At 47.8% G+C, this 17479-nt stretch overlaps 1 protein-coding gene across 1 annotated transcript in view; it reads left to right on the forward strand.

The window, feature by feature from the left end:
- The first annotated feature begins 632 nt into the window (after window positions 1–632).
- ZRANB3 (zinc finger RANBP2-type containing 3) overlaps window positions 633–17479 on the forward strand; it is a 217033-nt gene continuing 200186 nt past the window's right edge. Inside the window, exons 1-2 of the mRNA XM_044303246.1 lie at window positions 633–721; window positions 6031–6176. Of these exons, the coding sequence (XP_044159181.1) occupies window positions 6037–6176 (140 nt within the window). The 5' untranslated portion in view covers window positions 633–721; window positions 6031–6036. The remainder of the gene's footprint in view (window positions 722–6030; window positions 6177–17479) is intronic.

A 17479-nucleotide genomic window follows, 5' to 3' on the forward strand; every position in this document is an offset into this window, starting at 1 on the left:
CATATGTTTACTCAGCGTCTGCGCGAGACATCCAGCGCCGAGCGGTAAAAATCCGCACCTCACGGTCCGATAATGAGAAATCCTATTAAACAGGACCCGTCCCCTCTCCTGACACGTCTGTATCAGTAACTAAGTGCATTCCCCGGGTGATAACATTTCTTATGACTCTGTGTTGTGCCATTTCTTGATTATTCCTACTAGGAAGCTATGAATGAATTTGCTGCAGTTTGCAATAAAGGTCCTGATGGATGTTACCAGTTTTGGGCGTGTCCCTGCACAGCCTGACAGGCAGCAATGATTGGATAGTATTAGACCTTGGCAGGGACGCCCCCCAGCTGGTAACACCCATCTGGACCTTCACTGCAATCTGCTAGTAATTCATTCATAACTTCTAGCAGGAGTAATAGAGGAATGGCACAATATAGAGCCATAAGAATCTATCTATGCACCATTATGCATCCTCTGGCTCTCGAACTATGAGAAACTACAACTCCCAGCTGTGACATCTTGCCGAAGCCCCTCCCTCTCCCATGTGGCCTGCTGGGAGCTGTAGTTTTACTACTGCTGCCGGAGAGTGACAGGTACCATTCAGCTCGCATGCCCCGCCTCCTTCTTGTCGTCACTTCCGTCTGCGGCGCGCGAAGTTTGAATGACGTCATTTGGCTGACTCCTGACGTAGCCGCTGGTTGGTGGGAGTTCGTCACTGGAGGCCGCTGTCAGTGTGAGTGTGACGTCAGTGTGATGTGTGAGGGGACATTGGGTAATTGCACAGGACGGGTGAGGAGTGAGGTAGGTTTAGGCTGCAGCCTGTTGCTTTCCTCTTCAGCGGTTCAGGTCTGAGGCAACTAGTGTGGAGACTGGCTATGTGGAAAGTGGCTGCAGAGGCAGCATGGAGGACAGGTGACCTACTTGGGGGACAGACAGGTGACGTGCTGGGGGGGACAGACAGGTGACGTGCTGGGGGGACAGACAGGTGACGTGCTGGGGGGGACAGACAGGTGACGTGCTGGGGGGGACAGACAGGTGACGTGCTGGGGGGGACAGACAGGTGACGTGCTGGGGGGGACAGACAGGTGACGTGCTGGGGGGGACAGACAGGTGACGTGCTGGGGGGGACAGACAGGTGACGTGCTGGGGGGGACAGACAGGTGACGTGCTGGGGGGGACAGACAGGTGACGTGCTGGGGGGGACAGACAGGTGACGTGCTGGGGGGGACAGACAGGTGACGTGCTGGAGGGGGGACAGGCGACGGGTGACGTGCTGGAGGGGGGACAGGCGACGGGTGACGTGCTGGGGGGGGGGACAGGCGACGGGTGACGTGCTGGGGGGGGGACAGACGACGGGTGATGTGCTGGGGGCTCCAACAGATAAAAGGCGGTAATGGAGTAAAAATCAGGAGATGGGGCGCGGGTGGTGAAGGGCTGGAGATTGGGGGGTAAATGGCAGCAGATCCGGGGGCAGGAGGCGCAGGGGGAGAAGGGCAGGGGGAGAAGGGCAGGAGGCGCAGGTGGAGAAGGGCAGGAGGCGCATGGGGTTCAGGTGGAGAAGGGCAGGAGGTGCAGGTGGAGAAAGGCAGGAGGCGCATGGGGTGCAGATGGAGAAGGGCAGGAGGCGCATGGGGTGCAGATGGAGAAGGGCAGGAGGCTCATGGGGTGCAGATGGAGAAGGGCAGGAGGCGCATGGGGTGCAGATGGAGAAGGGCAGGAGGCGCATGGGGTGCAGATGGAGAAGGGCAGGAGGCGCATGGGGTGCAGATGGAGAAGGGCAGGAGGCGCATGGGGTGCAGGTGGAGAAGGGCAGGAGGCGCATGGGGTGCAGGTGGAGAAGGGCAGGAGGCGCATGGGGTGCAGGTGGAGAAGGGCAGGAGGCGCATGGGGTGCAGATGGAGAAGGCAGGAGGCGCATGGGGTGCAGGTGGAGAAGGGCAGGGGGAGAAGGGGGAGAAGGGCAGGAGGCGCAGGGGGAGAAGGGCAGGAGGCGCAGGTGGAGAAAGGCAGGAGGCGCATGGGGTTCAGGTGGAGAAGGGCAGGAGGCGCATGGGGTGCAGATGGAGAAGGGCAGGAGGCGCATGGGGTGCAGATGGAGAAGGGCAGGAGGCGCATGGGGTGCAGATGGAGAAGGGCAGGAGGCGCCATGGGGTGCAGATGGAGAAGGGCAGGAGGCGCATGGGGTGCAGATGGAGAAGGGCAGGAGGCGCATGGGGTGCAGATGGAGAAGGGCAGGAGGCGCATGGGGTGCAGATGGAGAAGGGCAGGAGGCGCATGGGGTGCAGATGGAGAAGGGCAGGAGGCGCATGGGGTGCAGGTGGAGAAGGGCAGGAGGCGCATGGGGTGCAGGTGGAGAAGGGCAGGAGGCGCATGGGGTGCAGGTGGAGAAGGGCAGGAGACGGAGGCGCAGGTGGAGAAGGGCTGCTGTCGATGAATGGATACTTGCTGCCTGCATACAGTGGCTGGAAACCTGTGCAGCCTCTGGATATGAAGAAACATGCCTGTGTAGTGTGACCTGTGGCTCACAGTCCTGGGGGTGTCAGTTATGTAACAGATGGTGTTGTCAGGCTGCATCTCTGGCTGTTATTCGTCATCTGATCACCGGTTGTGTTCCTCACCTTCACACTTGGCTCATCCTCCGGCTCGCTGACAGCAGTAGGCGGTAGCGCTGCTCTATCTGCGGTGGCAGGTTTCCAGTTTAAATATATTGTCTCCTCCGTATCCTGTAGATGCCGTCATGTTATTTATCATAAAAAAATCTAAAACCACAGGGAAAGTTTGAAGAGCCGTCCTCCCAGAGAGTGGAGGTGTCTGTTCCAGGGGGAAGACTGATTTATTAACTCCGAACCGCACCAGTGTGCGACCAAGTGATTATTGGGCCCACTTACTGTAAAGCTCATGTCCATCACTGGAAATATGTTATAGTTAACGTATAGAAAATCTACATAATACTGTAATAAATACATACACTAGATTACTTATCCTGTACTGATCCTGAGTTACATCCTGTATTATACTCCAGAGCTGCACTCGCTATTCTGCTGGTACAGTCACTGTGTAAATACATTACTGATCCTGAGTTACATCCTGTATTATACTCCAGAGCTGCACTCACTATTCTGCTGGTGCAGTCACTGTGTACATACATTACTTATCCTGTACTGATCCTGAGTTACATCCTGTATTATACTCCAGAGCTGCACTCACTATTCTGCTGGTGCAGTCACTGTGTACATACATTACTTATCCTGTACTGATCCTGAGTTACATCCTGTATTATACTCCAGAGCTGCACTCACTATTCTGCTGGTGGAGTCATTGTGTACATACATTACTTATCCTGTACTGATCCTGAGTTACATCCTGTATTATACTCCAGAGCTGCACTCGCTATTCTGCTGGTAGAGTCACTGTGTACATACATTACGTATCCTGAGTTACATCCTCTATTATACTCCAGAGCTGCACTCGCTATTCTGCTGGTAGAGTCACTGTGTACATACATTACGTATCCTGAGTTACATCCTCTATTATACTCCAGAGCTGCACTCGCTGTTCTGCTGTGTACATACATTACTGTCTGTATCATGGGCCGCCCTGGAAGAGCAGAGGTTAATGCAGTCACTGACTTGAACGTCCTCTTCTAGTTGCCGTCCTCTTGCATTGAGATGTAGAAGGATTCGCTCAGGTTTTATGTTGTGGTTTAATGAAGTAGTCTTAGCGCTGGTTTCGGGAGGACGGGCCCCCATTGCACTCAGGCGGGGGTTATGAGCTATTAAACGCGCCTCTCCCTCTGATAACGAGCAGCGCTTCATTATAATGTCCATTTTAGAATTCATCTTCCAGTTCCTTCTTGACTTTCGTTTGGGGAGAGAAACGCGGTAAGATGGATTCATCCTTCTCAGAACGATCCCTCAAGAGGCCAATTTATTTTCCTCAAGCGGAAATATATTCACGTGTAATGTTGTGAATAGAAAGTGGCGCTGCGGTGACGGCGATTTGGCAGAGCTATTTTTGAATGAATTTACACAGGAGAGATGGCGGGTTGAAATTGCTAATGTAAGAGTCGTCCCTTCATCCTCCACCTGTTGTCCTCTGGATAGGTCATCAGTAGCTGATCGGCGAGGTCCTACACCCATCACCCCGCCGATCAGCTATTCGAGAAGGCAGCGGCGCCAGTTGTAAAATCTTAGAAAACCCTTTAAGTCCTCAGAGTAGAATCTGATTGCAGGGGTTCTGCTGTAATTTCCCTACAGTGCCTCCACAGGACAGATGAAGTATTACATGGTCTTCATTGATGGACTGTAATGCGTGGACCAGCTGGGTCCTCCAGAGCTTGTGATGGTCTTTGGCACAGCTGCTTGGTATTGTAGGACCCAGATCTTCTCTGCCAGTGAGTAGAGGGGTTGTGCTGGTTCTAGATATTGATGACCTACCCTCCGCATAAGTCATCAGATTAGCGGGGGTCCATCACCGGTCACCCCCTCTGATCAGTGAATAAATGCTGAGCTGGAGTACTGGGCACGGCCACTGCATCCAACCCACTCTATTCTGCCGGCGGCTGCTGATAATGAATGATCGGTGGGGCTTTCGGACCCCCAGCTATCTGTTATTGATGACTTATAGTGGGGCGCACTGTGTTGGATCTAATCGTGACCAGTCGTCGACCTTAGGCTTCTTTTGAGACCTTTGTTATGAAACCCCTGCCCATCACCCCTCACTGTGGAGGAAGTGGTGCCAGCAGGATCCTTGGTGGTCTCATGTGGACCGTGTGTTGGATGTGTATTGGTCTATGTGTTTTATATCAGGTGTTACTTCTCTCTGTGACCTCGTTTTTTCAATGATCTGATCCTAACGAGCAGGGCAGGAGCCGACCACTAATGAGTCAGGACTAGGGATGAGCGAACTTCTGTTTTTCTAGTTCGGCGTACGAGGTTCGGTTTATCTAAGAATTCCGAACTTGAAAACAGAAGTTTGCTCAACACTAGTTAGGACCTGAGATTGTATTAGCGTTGTGCGGCACACACAGACATAAGGCATCTATCAGCAGGCTCAACCCTATCACATCAGCCATAATTCCTGCTGGTGCTCACCTTGCTGATTAAAGACATACTGTTATTCCCCGAGTCATTGTGGCCTCTAGGGGAAATAAGGGTTTTTAATATGCCAATGAGGGTATAAGTATACTGAGGGGCGGGCTGTAAATCGCGGATCCGAAAAACACTGATACTGTCCATGTACCCGTTCTGCACCTCCCGCCATATTTTAAAAATGCCTATTCTTGTGCGCAAAACAGACAAGAGTAGGACATGTTCTATCTTTTTTTGCGGGACAGAGTGGCTTACAGATGTGGACAGCATGCGGTGTGCTGTCTGCATTTTTTGCAGCCCCATTGAAATGAATGGGTCCGCATCCAATCGGCACAAAAAAATGCGTATCGGGTGCGGACTGAAAATGCGGTTGTGAGCCCTTAAGCTGGCCATACCCATTAGATGGATATCCTTTTGTTCCCCGAGGTGTCTGGCAGCAGCTTTTTCCCTTCTCTTCATTCTGGACACATGCATGCTCGGCTGAGCGAAGCATTCATGTGTACGGAGAGCTCGGGAGAGAGAACTATCAGGCTTTAGTAACAAGCCCTGCCGCGGTGCGAGCAGCGCATGATCTGGACAGCTTCTCGGCCTCGTGTAAATAATAATGTTCACAATCACATTCACTGTCAGCAAGCTGAGGTCATGAAGGCGGCGAGAAGTTGAAAGCAGAAATGTTCGTTATGCAATTATTAAATGGGTTTCACAGGTTTAGAAAAATGCTGCATTATTATTTTTTTTACCCTAGGCACAGCGCCACATCTGTCCATGGGTTGTATTACAGCTCAGCACCATTGCACTGAATGCGGCTCATCTGCCGTACCCGTGGACAGGCGTGGCACTGTATTTAGAAGAATGCAGCCATGTTTTTTAGGATTGTGGAGGCTTAATTTGCAGAAAAATGAAAATATTTAAAGATTATTATTTTTTTTATTTTTATTTTCACCCACGTTTAGTGAAGAATGGCGAAGTCAAGAGTAAAACAGAGAGAATCGGATCAGGAGGCGGCTGACAGGTTATCGTGCCTTCCCGAAAAGCTGAGAGACAGGCTGCTCCCATTTCAGCGAGAAGGAGTCCTGTTTGCCCTGCAGAGGCACGGAAGGTAAGGAGGCGTTCACCCCACTCACCTGTGAAATCAGGATCGGTTATACGTGAGGGGCTCGGGATGTAAAGGGAACCTGCTGCCATGGCTCGTACATGGGGTAGGACCAGCCCACCAGAACAATTTAGGACCCCCTGGTGGGGCCATGTTTAGATGCAATACTAAGCCTGTAGGACTAGCAGAAGACTGTCTCCAAACGAGGCCACCCGCTAGGGTTTGTCACTTGTGGGATGACCTGTAGGGCAGAATGTTTGGAGGGTATTGTGGACGGGGAAGACAACTTTTTGTTGCAAGGGCACAAGATGGAGATGCCGAGGGGATTCAATAGGTGTCCCGTCTGCAATCATGGGAGATGGATTATCAGGACTCAACCCAAGCAGGGCAGCCATTTTATCGAAGACAAGAGTCTCTCTTTTGTCAGGGGAGCATGTGGATAACTGTCCATATATGGGCAGTGATGTCACTGGAGCTGCCCAAGGTAGTGACCCTATGGAGGACAGTGACGGATGCCATACAGAAAGGACACGCCCCCCGAGCTGCCACGCTGAAGATAATCTAGCAGAGCAATTGCAGCAGTGAATGTGGAGATCTCTGGACCCATGTGAGGTGCGGGGCTGGTTCTAGCTTTGTTAGAAAGAGATTGTCGTGTACTTTATGATATCGGATTTTAATTTTTTTACATTAAACATGGGATAACCCCTTTAAATGGACACATTTTTACAAAATAGCCTGGTTATTGCCACTCACAAGATTAATGACATCCGGACGCCTGCTCTAACGGACAGGATCCGTGAAAGCAGTCAGCAGTGACAATGCCATCTCTTTGTCACCCATCGGCTCCCTGCAAATACGACCTTTAAATAGCAGTCAGAGAACGCCCCTGTGTCTGCCTTCTGTGTGCGCCTATTAGGCCTAATAGACTGCGTACTGGTTTTCTACTGACACCGTAGTACACTGTAGGGATCAACCGATTATCGGTTTTATCGATATTTAGGATTTTCCAAGTTATCTGTATCTATTTTGCTGATATGCCGATAACGAATCGGGAACAAGGATCGCGCTGCTGCAGTCGCGATCCGTGTTCCCTCAGCAGCACAGGGGATTAGGAAGCAGTGTCTCCCCCTCCCAATGAGAGGAGGGGAGCGGCTGTGGTCACTGCTCTACCAATGATGTTAACTCACTCGTTCATTCAAATTCAACAGGAGGCGGGAGCTGGCTGTAGAATTATATAGCCGCACCCGACCTCTATGACAAGTAGCTGCCATCCGCGGCAGTTAACCCCTGCCGCACCTCAGGGGTTAACTGCCGCGGATCGCAGCTACTTGTCATAGAGGTCGAGTGCGGCTATATGATTCTACAGCCAGCACCCGCCTCCTGTATATAAATTAATGGGCGAGTTATCTTCATTGGTGGCGTAGTGCGTCCCCCCCACCCAATCCCAGTATTAAAGGGCTTCTGTCACCCCACTAAAGTGATTATTTTTTTTTGGGCTAGTGAAATTAGTTATATTGCGATATATGACAATATAATTGTGTTACTTACTTTGATCCAGCAGTTTCTGCAAAAAATGAAGTTTTATAATATGTAAATTCGGTCTCTACCAGCAAGTAGGGCGGCTACTTGCTGCTAGCTGCTGCAGAAATCCGCCCCCTCGTCGTGTTGATTGACAGGGCCAGCCGGGATCTCCTCCTCCGGCCAGCCCTGTCGGCATTTCAAAAATTGCGCGCCTGTGTTGATTCGGCGCAGGCGCTCTGAGATGAGGAGGCTCGTCTCCTCAGCACTCCCTCAGTGCGCCTGCGCCGATGACGTCTTCTATTTCGGTGATGTCATCGGCGCAGGCGCACTGAGGGAGTTCTGAGGAGACGAGCCTCCTCATCTCAGAGCGCCTGCGCCGAATCAACACAAGCGCGCGATTTTTGAAATGCCGACAGGTCTGGCCGGAGGAGGAGATCCCGGCTGGCCCTGTCAATCAACACGACGAGGGGGCGGATTTCTGCAGCAGCTACCAGCAAGTAGCCGCCCTACTTGCTGGTAGAGACCGAATTTACATATTATAAAACTTCGTTTTTTGCAGAAACTGCTGGATCAAAGTAAGTAACACAATTATATTGTCATATATCGCAATATAACTAATTTCACTAGCCCAAAAAAAAAAAAACACTTTAGTGGGGTGACAGAAGCCCTTTAAAGACATTGGTGGCGCAGTGCACCCCACCCAAGCCCCCAGTATTAATCATTGGTGGCAGTGGCCACAGGGTCCCCTCTCTCATCCTCTTCATTGGTGGCAGTGGCAGCTTCTGATCGGAGCCCCAGCAGTGTAATCCTGGGGCTCCGATCGGTTACCATGGCAGCCAGGACGCTATTGAAGCCCTGGCTGCCATAGTCAGCTCCATCCTGCTGTGTGTACTATGCACAGGGCAGCAGGGACAGTGTGAGGTCCTATTCACCCTGATAGAGCTCTATCAGGGTGAATAGGACAAGGGTTCTAGCCCCTAAGTGGGCTAAAAGTTACTCCACAAAACCCCACAAACACCCAAATATTAGGTATAAATGAAAAAGAAAGATTTACAAAAAAAAGCTACACGTTAACAATAAACATGTTAATTTTCAGCAGATTTGTGTAGTAATTTCAAAAGTTTTTTCAAAAATGAAAATGTACAGAATATCGGTATAAATTATCGGCTATCGGCCTGAAAGTTCACAGATTATTGGTATCTGCTCTAAAAAAAATCAATATTGGTTGATCCCTAGTACACTGTACTATATAAGGCTACTTTCACACTAGCGTTCTGCTGTCCGCTCGTGAGCTCCGTTTTGAAGGGGCTCACGAGCGGACCCGAACGCCTCCGTCCAGCCCTGATGCAGTCTGAATGGAGCGGATCCGCTCAGACTGCATCAGTCTGGCGGCGTTCAGCCTCCGCTCCGCTCGCCTCCGCACGGCCAGGCGGACAGCTGAACACTGCTTGCAGCGTTCAGCTGTCCGCCTGGCCGTGCGGAGGCGAGCGGATCCGTTCAGACTTACAATGTAAGTCAATGGGAACGGATCCGCTTGAAGATGTCACCATATGGCTCAATCTTCAAGTGGATCCGTCCCCCATTGACTTTACATTGAAAGTCTGAACGGATCCGCTCAGGCTACTTTCACACTTAGAATTTTTTCTAAGTTATTAATGCAGACGGATCCGTACTGAACGCTAGTGTGAAAGTAGCCTAAGTAGTACAATCGTATTATGGGGGGTTTAAATGATCGCATATTGAAGTCCCCTTATATTTATTTATATATATATATATATATATATATATATATATATATATAATATATATACACACACACACACATTGAAAACTAAGTTACAGCTTAAGGTTTTTATTGTGCAAAATAGTAAAAAAATAAATAAAAAGGTATGTTTGGTATTATCATGGTATTTATGCCGCAAAGATAAGGTCGTAAAATTTAAAATGCAAATAGTCAGTGGCTGTAGTGCTGTTTTACCAAAGAGTTAAAGATGTTATCTGAATAACCCGCGATACATACTTACCTGGTCCCGGACACTGGTTTCCTCCTGGATCGCTCCATGACCATCTTTGCATCTCTGCTGCCTGCAGAAATCAGTATCTGTCGATTGAGGGGGTGCAGCTAATAGCAGGCATGGCGGTGACCTGCCCCCTTGTGTACCCCAAAAAGGTGCCATTGAAAGATACGATTTGTTCAGCAAAAAACAAGCCCTCATATGGGTACTTTTTGTTACAAAAATGCTCCATTTATGAGATATTCTTTGTACGTCATTATAATGGTGCCTCCTGTTGTTCAGTCCGTATAATAATGTGCATGTCCATCTACTGAGGTGGACGCACATGCTCATTTCCATCCTTCAGCTGCCACCAGCCATATCAGCTGTGACCGTACAGGGGGAGAGCTGTAGCAAAAAGGACAAGCCCTGTGAGCTGAGATAGGGAGAGAGATACCGCAAAAAGGACACGCCCCTTGAACTGTGATAGGGAGAGAGCTTTAGCAGATTGGACAGGAGAACGTTGTAGCAGAAAGAAAACTCCCTCTGAGCTGTAAGGGTACTTTCACACTAGTGTTTTTGCTTTCCGGTATTGAGTTCCGTCACAGGAGCTGAATACCGGAAAAAAACTGATCAGTTTTATCCTAATGCATTCTGAATGGAGAGCAATCCGTTCAGAATGCATCAGTTTAGTCCCTCTTACGTTTTTTGGACGGAGAAAATAGCGCAGCACGCTGCAGTTTTCTCTCCGGCCAAAAATACTGATCACTTGCCAGAGTGTCGGGTACGGCATTAATTTACATTGAGGTGTATTAGTGCCGGATTCGGCATTAAGTGTTCCGGCAAAATGCGCAGACCTTTAAAAATGCAAAACAAAAATTTATACCGGATCCGTTTTTCCAGAGAGACGGATCTGGTATTTCAAAGCATTTATCAGACGGATCCGCACCCGGATCTGTCTGACAAATGCCATCAGTTTGCGTCTGGATTGCCGGATCCGGCAGGCAGTTCTGGCGACGGAACTGCCTGCCGGAATCGTCTGCCGCAAGTGTGAAAGTACCCTAATAGGGAGAGAGCTGCAGAAGGAAGGACACGCCCCCTGAGCTGCTAGCCTGAAGAGAATCTAGCAGAACTATTGCAGCAATGAATAGGGAGATCTCTGGATCCGTGTGAGGTACAGGGCTGGTAGGTTTATTAAAAAGGTATTTCCATGTACTATATGATTTAAATTTTTTACATGAGGCATAACCCCTTTAATGTTCTTCTTTCACTGACGGCAAATGGAAATCTTAAAAAAATATTGAGGCATTGAATCAAAGTATATTAGCGAGTAGCAGACCTTTTCATGAAGCTTTCTTTGGAAAGCATTTCTATCAATGGGGTGTGATAGGGCTGTGTGTCTACACTTGGCGGTGAAGCATCTAAAAGGAAAATGAAGCAGCTTGGCAAATGGCTTTGTAAATCTCTTAGGCCTCTTTCACACGGGCGAGATTTCTGCGCGGGTGCAATGTGTGAGGTGAACGCTTTGCACCCGCACTGAATCCGGACCCATTCATTTCTATGGGGCTGTGCACATGAGCGGTGATTTTCACGCATTACCTGTACGTTGCAGTAAAATCGCAGCATGCTCTATTTTGTGCGTTTTTCAAGCAACGCAGGCCCCATACAAGTGAACGGGACTGCGTGAAAATCGCAAGTATCCGCAAGCAAGTGCAGATGCGGTGCGATTTTCACGCATGGTTTCCAGGAGATGATCGGGATAGGACCCGATCATTATTATTTTCCCTTTATAACATGGTTATAAGGGAAAATAATACCATTCTTAATACAGAATGCATAGTACAATAGCGCTGGAGGGGTTAAAATAAATAAATAAATAATTTAACTCGCCTTAATCCACTTGTTCGCGCAGCCCGGTTTCCTTTCTTTCCTTCCTTCCTTCCTTCCTTCCTTCCTTCCTTCCTTCCTTCCTTCCTTCCTTCCTTCCTTCCTTCCTGACCTGGGTAAAGGACCTTTGATGACATCACTGCGCTCATCACATGGTCCATCACCATGGTGATGGATCATGTGACAGACCATGTGATGAGCGCAGTGACGTCACCACTGGTCCTTTAGCTTCTGCACAGCAATGATGAAGAACGAAGAGAAGCCGGGCTGCGCGAACAAATTATTATAATTTTTTTTTAACCCCTCCCCCCAGCATCATCTTATCCGGCCCAAATCCATGACGCCCGTGTGAAAGAGGCCTTACAGTTTTGTGTATACAGCTCCTGCGTGGATCTGCGTGCCCCCTACGTCTGATCCTGCGGTCGTGTGGTACACTTTTCCATCGGAAGCCTACTTTATGTCAGCATACTGAGGCAGATCTCCTGAGACTGGCCTTACATGTCGCAGTATACGATCTAGATTATTACTAGGCATGGGTCTCTTAAAGGGGTTGGCTCATTTTATACATTGATGGCGTATTGCAGACAGGTGCAGGTCCCATCTCCGGGGCCCCAGAGTGAAGGTGAGCGCCCCATGCATGCTCGCCATTCATAGCTATGGGAGTTCTAAAAATAGCCAAACAAAGCGCATTTGGCTGTTTTTGGAGTCCAGTAGCAGTGAATGGAGAGCAACCTGCACATGTGCGGCCTCTGCTCCATTTACTGCTATGGGTCTATCTATCTATCTAGTATCTATTGTAGGAAGGCACAAGGGACAGTTGTTGACGGAAGATATGTGTCACCGATGTTCCTGGCCTCGGTGGAGTAAGAGCCAGTTTTCATGTGTCAGCAGCAGTAGCTGTTTGACACCTTGCTGTTTAGTATAGCTGTAATAGCTGATCCGGGACGGCTCTTACTGGGAGTAGTCAAAGTGCTGGGTGGATGACTACTCCCCGCGTTCCATGCCGGGTCTTGACTGACCTATATAAAAAAAAAAAAACTGCCAGCAGTGTCAGCTGGTGGTAATTACCTCTCTGACAGAGGAGCTTTGGCAGTTGCTTGATTGGGATCTGAGCCGTGTGCTAGGCTGGAGGCCTGAGTTTGGGAGGTCTGTTCTGTCCTAAGGAATGCCGATCGGGTGTGAACTAACACCTAGGATAACAGGTGACTCTTTTGCTGTATGAACTGTCTAGGTGTGAACGAACACCAAAACTGCAAATGGACTGTCGTACTGTTTTGTTGCCATAAGTGTGAATAAAACACGTAAGTTTTTGAGTTACAAACTGGTCTTTCCCTCTGGTCTTTGCCGTCCGCTTGTCCTGTCTACCAGAGCGAATACCCACTCTATGTATCTATGTATCTATCTATCTCAGTGTCTAATTAAACTGGCACTGTTTGTCGCCAAGGAAGATTGCGGATGGAAAGTTAACAAAGAAACTAGTCTGTCACATGTATGTCTAGTAAGCTTTTTATTACGATAGGACTCCTTTTAAAGGGGTTGTCTCATTTCAGACAATGGGGACATATTGCTAGGATATGCTCCCATTGTCTTATAGGTGCGGGTCCCATAACTGGGACCCTCTCCTCTATCAAGAACGGAGCCCTGCAAAGTGGTGGCTGGAGGACTCCGGTCCGGCCACCGCCAAGCTTTCTTTGTTATAGTAAATAGTAGGGATCGACCTATATTGATTTTATAGGGCCGATACCGATAATTTGTGAACTTTCAGGCCGATAGCCGATAATTTATACCGATATTCTGTGAAATTAAATTTTTGAAGAAAAAAAAAATCCTACACAAATCTGCTGAAAATGAATATTTTTATTGTTAATGTGTAATTTTTTTTTTTTTTTTTTTTAAATCTTTCTTTTTCATTTATACTTTTTTTTTTTTTTACTAACTTTTAGCCCCCTTAGGGACTAGAACCCTTGTCCTATTCACCCTGATAGATCTCTATCAGGGTGAACAGGACCTCACACTGTCCCTGCTGGCCTGTGCTTTGTGCACACAGCTGCCATGGTAACCGATCGGAGCCCCAGGATTACATTGCTGGGGCTCCGATCGGAGAAGGAGGGGAGAGGGGACCCTGTGGCCACTGCCACCAATGATTAAAACTGGGGGAATGGGTGGGGGGGTGCACTGCGCCACCAATGTTTTTAATACTGGGGTGGGGGGTGCACTGCGCCACCAATGTTTTTAATACTGGGGTGGGGGGTGCACTGCGCCACCAATGAACATAAATCTCTCATTTATTCATATACAGGTGGCGGGAGCTGGCTGCAGAATCACGTAGCCAGCTCCCGACCTCTATGAGCGGTAGCTGCGATTCGCGGCACCTGAGGGGTTAACTACTGCAGATCGCAGCTACCGCTCATAGAGGTCGGGAGCCGGCTATGTGATTCTGCAGCTCCCGCCTCCTGTTCAATTTGAATGAATAAGTTAACATCATTGGTGGCGCAGTGGCCAATGCCCCTCCCCTCCTCTTCCCATCTGCCTCCTCATTGGCGGCAGCAGCATCACAGGGGGAGGAGACACTGCTTCCTTCTCCCCTGTGCTGCTGAGGGAACACGGAGAGCGCTGAGAGTAGCGCGATCTGTGTTCCCAATACGTTATCGGAATATCGGCAAAATAGATGCTGATACCGATAACGGTCCAAATTCTGAATATTGGCCGATAATATCTGTAAAACCGATAATCGGTCGATCCCTATTAAATAGAAGCGCACCGTGCTTGACGGGCCACCGCTCCCATTCACTTCTATGGGTCTGACAGAATTAGCCGGCCCAAAAGAAATGAATGGAGGGCGGCTGCGCATGTGAAGTGCGCCCTCCACTACTTTCGCTGCTCAGTTCTCTATATAGTTGCGGGTCCCAGCGGTGGGATCACCTATCAGACAATGGGGACATATCCTAGCGATTATGCCCCCATTGTCTGAGATGAGAAAACCCCTTTAATTTTAGCTTTATTTGTCCAAAAATGTTTCAGCCCCTTTATATGTCCCTTTTCTCTTTGCTTTACTTTTCGCCTCAGTGGTTCCTTCTTGATTGTTATGAAAGTTCTCTTAAAATCCGGGATGTGAGGCTGACAGCCATCGCAGTGTAATGGTTCTGCCAGAGGTTCTGGTTCCCCTCGGCTGCTCTTCTGCTCATCCTTATTCCGCTGGCTTTCTAAGAACATCGCATTGATGAGGTTTCTTTCCCTGGTAAATACGCGCAATCTCTTCTCCCGTATCCGACCCGCATCGATTATCTGTTTTCTTTACAAGGAGATTTTCTTTTGAGAGATTCCTAATTTTCCAGTAAAAAAAAAAAATTTAATCTTTGTTTCTGTGCCGCTACATTTTTGTTCCTGCCGTCTGCCTCCTTTATTCTTTTCTCTGCTTTATTATGCAAATGTTATTGTTTCTCTAGAATATCTAATTAATGATTTGGATAATTAATTACGGATATGGCTCCTTGTTATAATTTATAACTTACAGTGATAGCACATCATGTTTTTTATATGTATTGTAGACAGGCACTCTTCATTTGGAACTATCCAGAGACATCAGATTTGTCATCCATATATTTATTTATTACAACTAGTATGAAAAAATAGCTAAAATGTGAGAATATAAAAAAAAATACAAATAAAAAATAAAATAAACACACACTTAAAATACCAATGCTCCTATATTAGCTGTATATGGGGTAGATCTGATTGATCTCTCCTCGTCTCCACATAGGCAACCAATAAGGGACTGTTTTAGTCCTAATCTACTGCGTATTTAACTGCTACTATGGTTCAAAATATATAGTTCAAAAACGTATATTCTAATTATGGCAATAATGTTTTTTTTTCAGAACAATGCACACTTGTCGGCAATATGTAGACAAATCATCTGTTCCATAAGATATTGTGCTCATATATAGTTAATTTCACCTTTATATTAATAATAATGTATTTTTAGCCATATATATCCAGCAGTAATCAGGAGTGTATACTCACTGTTTGCAAATATTTAGATACTATCTGCCGTGGCGTCCCACGTGGTAGCAATAACACTCACCTCAGCCTCAGCGTCTCTGTCTCCAATACGGACAGTAGTACCTGCATCACGATTGGTCCCACGTGGTGCAGCGCACTATGTCTTAGCTGCCCAGATCTTCACCGGGTAACTAACGTGCTGTCTGTGGAGCGCTCCACACTTCATCTGTATTTATTCCAGCAACACGATTTTTCCTCAATGGGTTAGTGAGTTATTTAAGTGGGTCCTGGATTCCGTAAATAATCTCAATAATACCAGACGCGTTTTGGAGTCCCGGCTGTCAGACCCCCGCCGATCAGAAGCTGATGATCTATCCAGAGGATAGATCATCAGTTAAAACAAAGTGCAGAACCCCTTTAAGGTAGCACAACATAGTATACTAATTACTACATTTTTCTTCTTTTATTTTTTGTTTACATTTTTTAATATATTGTTTATAAATATTTCCCTATTGTTTGTAGATATTTCTTGTCTGGTGGTCTAGGGTGTTATAATAAGTTTACCATGTTATGCTACTCGTGGATGGTGTTGTGTCTCTGGGCTATTTGGATCACTGACATCAATCTCAAACACCTGCTGTAATTGGTTTGCCAGGTTAGCCCAATGAAAGGGGTATTCCGGTAGGATAGGGGATAACTATCAGATCAGTGGGGGTTCTATCTCCAGAACTCTGTCACGGAAGGTGTACAGGAAACAAGACAACACAAAATGAATATACGACTCACTGGATCCAAAACTAAGGAACAAAAGGGAGACCCCTGCATCAGACCTGGCTCTCTCCCTTACTGCTCAGCCTATGCGAAAATCCCAATGGTAGATGATCGCATATCCTCGTACCTTGACTGTATAACACCTGAACACCCTATAATAGTGAGGGGACACGACCACCGGCTCCCTACACTAGATACGGAGGGAGTCAGGGTCACCTGGGATCCAGCAAACAGAAAAACACAAATGAATGCACAACACTTCTGAGAAGACTGAGAAGTAGGATCAGCATGCACACACACTCCAGGAAGTAATATAAACCGCAAACTGATGCACTATGGGGAGGAATTTAAAGGGATGCAATCAGTACAACTACATGACAGCTGAGAGAGGCTAATGAGATGAGGAACTGAAAGCAAAACAAAGGAAGCTCAAGGAGGAGGTTCTGAAAGGCATCTGTCAGAGCTTCTCAGATGTCTGGTGGTGACAAACTCCCATAGAAATGAATTGAGTGTCCACACGCATGTGCGACCGTCCACTCCGGTCATTTTAGGGCAGCAGCAAGGGTCCTGCAGGGGGTACGGGGCCCCCTTTCTCGTGATTGGTAGGACTCCCACCGATCTGATAGTTATCCCCTATCCTGTGGATAGGAGATAACTTGTACCTACCGTAATGCCCCTTTAAAGGAAAACTGTTTAAGAAGGACGTTCCACATTGTAAAGCAGGCTACAGGTTTCAAGCAATATGGGAAAGAAAAAGTATCTCTCTGCTGCTGAAAAGCGTCAAATAGTGCAATGCTTTGGACAAGGTATGAAAACATTAGATAATTCACAAAAACGTATTCATCGTACTGTGAAGAGACTTGTGGCTGATTCAATGCACAGACTGGTTCATGCGGATAAAGGCACAAAGAGGAAGGTTTCTGCCAGACAAAATCATCGGATTAAGAGAGCAGCTGCTAAAATGCCAGTACAAAGAAGCAAACTAGTATGTGAAGCTGCTGGTGCCTCTGAAGTCCCGCAAACCTGAAGGTGTTAGATCCTCACTGCAGTTGTGCATAAACCTACTATTCATCCACCCCTAACCAGTGTTCAGAAGTGGTTGCAGTGGACCCAGACAGACATGAAGACTAATCT

The sequence above is a fragment of the Bufo gargarizans genome, chromosome 8, assembly GCF_014858855.1.
Source record: "Bufo gargarizans isolate SCDJY-AF-19 chromosome 8, ASM1485885v1, whole genome shotgun sequence".
Taxonomy (NCBI): Eukaryota; Metazoa; Chordata; class Amphibia; order Anura; family Bufonidae; genus Bufo; species Bufo gargarizans.